We start from the raw sequence: 9,247 nt of genomic DNA on the forward strand, positions 1-9,247 counted from the left end.
GATCTGCTTTCTTTAAATGAGTCCAAAATGGATTATTGGTTCAACACAGCAGCACAACAACTAGGCCAACGTAGCTCTTGGGACCCACTGGCTGGTGTTCAGCACATGCAGAGCAGCTGATGGGAGGGAGAGCAATAGGTACTAATGCTTGTGAAGGTGAAAAAAAAATCATGGAAACGGGACTTCATACGCCACACATTTAAGGTACTTATGGTGGAACAAAGCCAATCCATAGATTTATGGCCACTTTACTGCTGTTGAAAATGAGCTATAGTCCCACAAGCTGGGGTTATCAATGCATCTCATTATAACAGATTTGTGTATGACTGACCGATTTCTTCTTGAACTGCTGAGATTCTTACTTGAATTCAGCATTTAAGAGAAAAAATTTCTGGTTGTAAATCCTCAGTGAAATAAACTCTGCATATCTATGGGCTTTTTAATCAAGTTAATGGCTTTGCTTCAGTGCCTCAGTATTATCCCTATATGCTCCCAAACTTTTCAAAGTAATTCTGCCATGGATTAGGACCACTCAAGCCAATTGTCCCTCTTTACTATAGCAAATGGTTTTGATTTGGGGACAATAAATCTAGATGGCACGGATCAGATGTTCTTACCATGAATGAAGTGATAACCTCGTGAGTGGTGTCAGGACTCAGGAGATGGAGACTTCGCTGGTGAAAACTCCAGCGCACGTGAGCAGCTGCAGAATTCCCAGAAAGCTCTGCATGTGTTGGAGAAGGGAATTCTCCTAGGTTTGGCAATCCCTGTGTTTTAAAGCTTGTGTTGATGTCTCTGTCTTGGGAAGCATCCAGAATCAGGCACATTTCTATGCAAGTGCTGAAATGAAGGCTGATTAATTCTTAGTGCCCAACAACAGAGGCATGCTTCTGCTTTCAGAGCAAATTACGCCTTTCACATCCCAAAGACACATACCCTTGGCCCAGAGCTCGTGCCCAGGTAGCAGCATCCCAAGGAAGCTCATGCTACTTCTCTCACACCTACAGCTCGCTCTTCTCTCTCCCTGATCTGGCTCAGCCCTTGGTGTTTGCAGCCATAATTCTCATCCCCCGCATTGACACAAAGCAGGATTAGATCAGATAAGTCATGCTGATGTAAAACACACAAGAGGAAGAGGCCCTGTGTATTTTACTGGCTCCCTTATGCTATTCCACTCACCTTTGACATTCGGCACACATGGAAATGTTCATATATAGCAAATCCCTAATATTCCCCTCTTATAAAATACCCATTTGGAAGACGGCTTGTTTAAAGATAAGCATTCATATACTGGACTGATAAATGCTACTGAGCTTTGACTTGTGAACTTGGCCATCCTTATCCAAACTGTTAATCTACAAACCAAGTCAAGGAACCAAGGCTGAACAATCAATCTCTTTCAATAACCAAATCAGAAGCAAAACCAGTCTTACAATGAATTTTCACTCTATCTATGATTTGTCTAATCTAAACATCCTAAATAATTTTTATTTAATAATTTGAAAAAACTAAAAAATTAATCAGCTTTGAAATGAAACAGTGAAAAGCTCAGACTTTGTTTTTCTTAAAAAAAAGACAAAATAAGATTTTTTTTCTGCATTTCCTCCTGTCTTTGTCTTTGCAGATGAAGTTATTCACATGAAAACTAAATCCAAGAATCTCTTTTTCTTCCTTTTTTTTTTTTTTAATTTTGCCAAAATAAATTTGTCTTCATCCAGCTGACATCAAAAGACATATAAAGAGAACATACTACATAAAATATCTTAGCAAGAAGCATATTGGCCTTCTAATGTTAGCAGACTTCCTTGTGTTGGTATTACCATGGCACATGGCATCATCTTGCCATCAGCATCCGTTACCATTAAGGATACAGCTTTTACTGACAGCTATGGTGTATTAGGGGCAGTCACAACTGCACTGTGACTGGCTACCTTTTATACAGGCTCATAAGATAATTCAGGTCAGAATAGCCCGCAGGATGTCTCCCAGTCCAGCTTCATGTTCAAAGCGTAATGAGAATCTCAAAGCTATTGCCTGGTCAGTAAATTATCCCTCCTTCAGTTACCCTACATATATTTAGTTATTCATAAGCAGTGCTGAAGTTACATTCAGAAATACCTGTAATCACCATGTGATATTTATTAACAAGAATTATTTCTGAAAGGCGATAACAGTGTATGGGGGCCTCATCGGCTCCCCCGGCAACAAAGTTCTGTAGCAAAAAAAAAAAAAGAAAAATCAGTAACTTGTTTCTTTTCATGAATTTCCAGCTGTCCTGTGGCTTTTTTCGTTTGTGCTGGGACAAAATGAAGTTTGCCTCACTTTGTCCTTTCCAGAGCTTTTCCCTTCTGCTTTTGAAGCTTTAGGCCACAGAACACCTCTTGTGTGGGACTCTGCCACAGCTTTGTGATAAACACACCAAAAAATTGTACATTCGTAGCAAGTGGCCATCTCGCAAGTGGCTGATTCACAGATCTCAACCAGCTAACGTGGGGAAGTGAATAGCAGCCTGTGTGATATGAAGTTGGAAAGTGATGTTGTAGTGTGGTGGTCTGATCAAGGAGACGCCAGCTGTGCGTCGCTCACCACGTGGCACCTTAGGACTCCCACAGACGTGCAGCCGTGGGTGATCTGCTAAGCAGCCCTGAACACGGACGTATGCAGCTACATGCATGAGCAGTCCCACAGCAGTCAGGGGGGCTCTGCTCTTTGAAGCATCAAGGAGGTTCATAGCCTAGATCCACCTATGGTGGAAGCAACAGACAAGGACTTACCAGAAAAGCCTGAAGGAGTGATATGGGACCTTTACGTTCAAACTGCTTTTTTGAAGTTCACTTCCTACCATTATGCAAAGTACACAGTAGGGTCAGTAACAGAAAACCCCTTTTTCCACTGTCTTAGCAGCACTCTCTTCCTAAAAATGCTGTTCAGTCCTTTTTCTTTTCAGGATCCCCAGTTACAATTATTTCAGTCTGTCATCATCACCAAATACTGTGATGAACAGACTCTGAGATAACAGGGGACAGAAGTTATCAGATATTTTTTTTCCCAGATCAGCCAGCTGATTTTCTAAATTAACCGTTCAGCCATTAATTACTAAAGCAGCAGTTGATTTTGATGGGACTAGACTGCAGAGCCTTCTGGCAACTCTTGTTATCAGTTCAGTGCTACTGCTAGGGGGGCTACCGATATTGTAAACTTGGGCAGTGATCTGTGGGCCAGTAAACCGGGGAACAGCACTTGAAAAGTAGTTTGGTTTTTTTTTTTTAATCCACAGAATCTAGAAAATAGAAGCAACATAATCACAGAAATAAAGTTAGCTTATGCATCTGATCATGGTAAAAATCACAGCTCTCTAGATTTTAATCAGTGGGGTAACTTTTCTTACACACTGACTCAAGAGGAAGTGGTTTGTCCAACACAGGCAATTTTCAGTAGTTTTTTCAAGTTCAAGTCACTGGTTGAAATCCAATGAATGAATAACAGTTATTAAACAGAAACATAGCGGATTGCTATGGTGTGCTATGGGTAAGGTTTCTGTAATAAGTAACTATTGCAGAATGAAAAGAAGCCTCGTTATGATGATTTTAACTTGAGAATGAGGTTCAGATATGTGACTGCGTTATAACAAGTTACAGGGTTTTTTTCTCCCCAACTCCTTTCAAAAATTTTTTTCTTTAACAAATAAAATTAATTTGAAGGATATAAATGAAAATGTTTCCATAGATATAGACATGCTTTCAACAGGAATGGAAAGAGTATGGACTGGAAAATAGCAGAATAAGTTCAGAAATTTCATGTATCAGAGACCAGGCAATACCATCCCTTTGCCTATGGCAATGAATTGCTTCAGCCCTAGGATCAGAGTTAACTTAGACTATTCTTGGTCCTTGGTTTCCCAGAGCAGACAATGAAAATGAAAGCTTCTGAAAATAAAAATTCCATTAGAAATTTGCAGTCTCTCTGAGACAGGAGGAACAAGGGTCATATAGTCTAACACAGTACAGAGAAAAACTAAGATCTCAAATATATCTGTAACACCATCTAAAGATGAAATGACCTTCTCAATCCAATACAATTTAATAGACCAACATGTTTCATGCCACCTTTTTTTAGGGTTGGAGTCACAGGGACTGTCACCTGCACTAGATTATTTCTATTGGAAAAAATGTTTTTAAAATCATAGGAACCGTATATTTAGCCATCAAGGACAGAGGAAAATATCCTAGCCGGTCATGCATCCCCTAGAGAGAATCCCTGAGCCAAACTTGCTTTTATTGTTATAGTAGGACCTTTTACATCAGCATGGAGGTGGAGAGAGGAAAAAAAGAGGAAGGATTGTTTTAACATTTCCCCTCTGGCATTGTCGTTCTTCTGCAAAGGCATCTGAGCAGCGTGAGTCCAAGCAATGTACGCACAGCAATAGCATCCACTTACAGTACATGCATCACTGAATCCAAAATTGTGATCGTTCTCAGGACTGTAATTGCACTTCCTTAGAAATGACGAATAAGCAGGTCAGTAAAATATCCTGTAACATGCATATCTAGCTGGGAAACAGGCTTTGAGCTGCTGTTCTCTGTTTCTAAATATTTTGGGATTTGAAAGCCTCTAGCATGCATTTGTGGCAGTTCAGCTGTCACTCATAATACGAATCAAAAGATGATGGATAGCAGAATCTGCCCAGAAGTTCAATTCCTGCTAGGGTCACTCTGTCTGTAGTGACCACTTCTCCACACTAACCACATCACTTCATTGGCTTACCTCACCATAAGCATTATTTTTACACATAAAAGCACATACGTAGGTGTGTATAAAACATTCATCTACCAAGTATAATATTTCTCTGGTCTAAAGCTTTTCAACTGGCAGATTTGTTTATGTGCACTGTGCCTTCTGACATTATCACATTTCCCACTGCCACATGAAAACAGGAAAACAAAATCAGAGCATCTTTACTTTCATCCTGTACTGTACTGGTGGTGTTTCTGTAGGTGAAGCTACAAAGCCTAGATGTAGAAGAAGAGCTGGATGAATATTTTAAAACATTTGTGAAAATAAACCGATTAATTTCTCACTGAATAGATTTCATTTGCACTCTTGTGCAGCCTTTATACACTTATTGCATGCAAACATGCCGGTAGAAAAGTTTACTGGCAGGAATGCCTGTAGAAATAGTACATTTTACAAAAATATTTGCAGTAAACAAAATTTCTATATGTAAGGACAAGTATTAACATAAATTTGACTCCTCCAGCAAGAGCAACAGAAATATGACTGAATATATATCCAGCCAAAGTAGCTCATGTTTAACTTGCAGTGCCAAAGACTGGCAATCATGAGTTCACAACCAAACTAGGTATAATGAATTATTATTAAAGTGATTTAAAAAATAATTGCTGAATTACTACTACAGCCCACAAACGTATTAACCCATAGGTTATTTTCAAGCAGAAAGGAAGCTGTCAAATGAAATGGGTCATTCCATGAAATTCATCCAGCTCTGTCTGGTATATTAAATATCCAGCATCATGTGTGTAATTTCTGAAGAGTCCAAAGAACAAAATCTGGAGGGGCTAAGGTACTTCTGTACCAATAAACAGTGCTTCAGCAGTAGCTCATCTATGCAAAGCACTATTCACAGAACGGTTTTTGTTTTCCTTCCATGGTAGCTCAAGTGTGTCTCTGTATTCTCTTGACGTAAATTATATTGCAATTATTTCAATCCTTCCAGTTGACAACTGACTTGATCTCGAACATATTCACCTCCATTGGCTCAGTAACGCTGGCCTTGTTATTGATCCTCTTCTTGGCAGTTGTGGTTTCAGTCATCGCTGCCAATAAACGGGCAACTCAAGGGACCTACAGCCCCAGCCGGCAGGAGAAGGACGGATCCCGGGTAGAGATGTGGAACATGGTGCAGCCGCCACCGATGGAAAGACTGATTTAGAAGAAAGCACCCCTCCATCCTGCAAGATGGCTGAAAGGGGACAGTGTACATATGTTAGAAGTGTTCGTTTTCGTTCTGATTCCAGGAATACTCACTATAAAGATTACGACGACTTTGGATTTTCAATATTTTTTCTTTTAAGTTCAATAACATTAAAATTCTCATAGTAGTTAAGTGAAACAATGCCATTTATCATGGTTTTGGACCAACCTGTCCAAGGACAACTTTTATTTGCACTGGAAACGCCAGCCTTGGTGATCAGCAATAGGCATTACAGACAGTAATGGCTCCTGAGATACATGTAAGTGCCTCTCTCAGATGTAACACAGATAAGAGCTTCTTGTTTTTCTTTTGACCGCCTAGCAATCACTGCTGCAGAAGATGATGCAGACAAATCAAATAAGCCTGTACAATAAAGACATTATAATTCTGTTATCAAAGGGTTTAGTACTAGAGGCGTGTCTCAGAATATCTATTTTCATCTGTTAATCAGGAATTAAAGGGAAGCTGTGCAAAAACCCTCCAAAATGAATGTTTCAAGTTTAATTGGCTTTCTTTCCTCCAGTTCTCTTATTTTACCTGCTGTGTCTCCACCTTCTACTGAAAAGAATTTCAGTTTCTGCAAAAGCACATACTTCTCTGACTGTAAAAGACTGTCCTAAAATATCCAATGGGCACAATCCAACCTCTTAGGAGACATTGAATCTAAACATCCTTAACAAATTCTGTGCATCCACACTACTGCCATTTTCTTATTACAGTACCTGGTGGTACTGTTTAGAAAACTTTTGCTTCTCGCATTGCAAACATATATTGGCTGCCAAAAATTCATGCCCAAAAATGTTTCCCAAAGCTCATGGAAAATACCAGGAAAGAGGCAGAAGTGGCCTACATGTAGAGCACTGGCTTGGAAATAATTACGATGACAGACTTGGTGCTTCTGGAGCTCTGCCTTCTCATACGATCATGGGCAAATAAATTTTTATGCCTCAGTTTTCCTCTTTTAAAACAGGGATAATCCTATTTAACTACCTTGTAAACCTCAGCAGCAAAGGATCGCAACTGTTTGTTGAAAAAGAAAGAAACACATAAAATATAATGGAATAACATTTGTTATGCAATGTAACGGAAGAGATCTCGTAATGAAATAGACATCTGAAAATCTTCAAGAGATTTAATGATCATTCTCTGAGTAGGAAAAGATGTGCAAAAAATACACCCAGGTCAAGGGGGTTTTGAACTGTAGGGGGAAATTTTAGCAGTAGCTCATCCAGTTAATTTTCACATGTAGTCAAGAAATTAAAGAATGAGCATTGCTCCCACAAAAACGGAACCCACAATAAAGAGGCAACGGATGTCATGTTGGATCCATGATGGCATTTCTTTCTTCCTGCAGTTCAGCTTATAAGTTCCTTCAATTGTGAAACATCCCAGATAAACGCGTCAAATCCCAGATGGTTGTTCCAGGAGTTGCATAATAGAGGACGCACGCTCAGCATCCAGGAGTTTAACTCATCTTTTTAATTAATGATCAATTCATAATTCATTTTGAATTAACCCCTTAAGGGGTTACTGAAAATCAATGTCACTGCCATTTACTTTTGTATTAGAAGATTAGCAATAACTATGATAGTAAGCACATTCTGGATTTTTTTGCAGTCCTCACAGATATCTTTCAAAACAACACACTACAGAAAATGCGAGCGGATGGTAGGACTCAAGCCAAGTTAAAGGAGCAGAATATAGTCACAGTGAAAATGCACAAAATAATTTGTTCTAGCCTAATTTACAGCTTTACTACTAAAGCTTATCATTTTGAATGCAATCATTGCTGTACAGATGCAGTTTAAATCCAGAGAATTCAAATGGCAACTAAGGAAAGAACGGAAAAATAAGTTACCAAAAATGTGATGGCAGATAAGAGATAGCAGAGATTCAGGGAAGATCTTTTCAAATCATGGTGTTATGCTATAACAGATGTAATAGCTTCCAACTGAAACTCTTGGTTCAGCCCAGCATTTGCCCTATGAGACAGTTCTAAGGCATAATAAAAAATACTGTAAAGTTTGTTAGGCATTATAATTTTTAGATAAATATCTGAAAAAAGAATAAATCGGCTCAAACAACATACAGTTTGAGGCAGATACCGCTCAGCAAACAAGACAGCAAAGAGCAGTGTGTGAGGATGAGAGACCACAACTGAAGCAGGAGTGATTTGGGCAGATTCTCACACACATCACTTCAGCCTCACCCAGAAAAAGCTGCGGGAGACCCAAGGACAAGGCTGCTTCCTAGACAGAGATGGCAAAGCAGGAAAAGACACAGAAGCCTGTGGGAACAAGAGGGCAAGCAGTAAATAAGACAAGAAGAGGCTGCAGGCTGGGAAGGGCCAGGGGGAGTCTAGAAACACCAACTAGGCACAAGTAGCAGAAGCAGCATTGACTAGCAAAGCAGATGCAAGGAAGACGTTTCCACACACCTGCTTTGCGTTCTTGGATTTCTGGTCAATGACAATGGTTGTATGAGCTGCAAAGAGAAATAAAATTGATAGAAATCTCAGCTAATTGCAGATACGGAGAAAGAAAAACACAGATTAAGTCAATCCAGAAGGATTGTTATAATGAAGATCTAACTTCGAAGTTTGCACTTCTTTGAGCAGGAGGTTGGACTAGATGACCTCAGCAGGTCGCTTCCAGACTAAATTATTTTATGATTCAAAGAAAAAGGACCAAAGAGAGAAAGCAGCTGAAGATGGAGGCAGTTTGCATGGAGAACTGACTTGAAGGAAAGCCTTATTGTTCTCAGTGAAAGATAGAGCAAGAATAAGGAAGTGGCTGGAAAGTAACACTGCTCAGTGGTTTGACTTTCTGGATGAAATTTTGGAGACAGTAGAAAAACAGTTTGTACAGAGGTAATAAAATATTTGAGAAAGTGTTGCCACACAGAGGATCTATAGGGCTGAGCAAGACACCCAGGAACACATACAGAGGAAGGACGAGCAGAGAAGATGAAAGACTGAAGAGTTTTCATGCATACCAAAGAGAGCTCTGGAGAAATATGCTCCTAAGGAATTAAAGAGACAACCCTAAAAGCACAAGAAAGGGAAAAATCTCACAGTGAAATATGAGTGTGGTTTGTAGAAGGTAAGTCAAGGAGACAGAAGGCAGAGGAAAAAAACCTTTCAACTAAGATTAGAGTAAGCCATAAGTGATTGCTGTCAGTCTCAGTGGAGAGGAAATGATAAAAATAACAGTGGTGAAAATTCACGCAAAAGTGAGAGAAGAAAAGGAAATGAAA

The 9,247-nt window shown here is 39.5% G+C and overlaps 1 protein-coding gene across 1 annotated transcript in view; it reads left to right on the top strand.

Moving 5' to 3' along the window:
- CRB1 (crumbs cell polarity complex component 1) overlaps positions 1-6,411 on the top strand; it is a 109,188-nt gene extending 102,777 nt beyond the window's left edge. The window contains exon 13 of the mRNA XM_075095511.1: positions 5,735-6,411. Within this exon, the coding sequence (XP_074951612.1) occupies positions 5,735-5,950 (216 nt within the window). The 3' untranslated portion in view covers positions 5,951-6,411. The remainder of the gene's footprint in view (positions 1-5,734) is intronic.
- The last annotated feature ends 2,836 nt before the right edge of the window (positions 6,412-9,247 follow it).

The sequence above is a fragment of the Phalacrocorax aristotelis genome, chromosome 6, assembly GCF_949628215.1.
Source record: "Phalacrocorax aristotelis chromosome 6, bGulAri2.1, whole genome shotgun sequence".
NCBI lineage: Eukaryota > Metazoa > Chordata > Aves > Suliformes > Phalacrocoracidae > Phalacrocorax > Phalacrocorax aristotelis.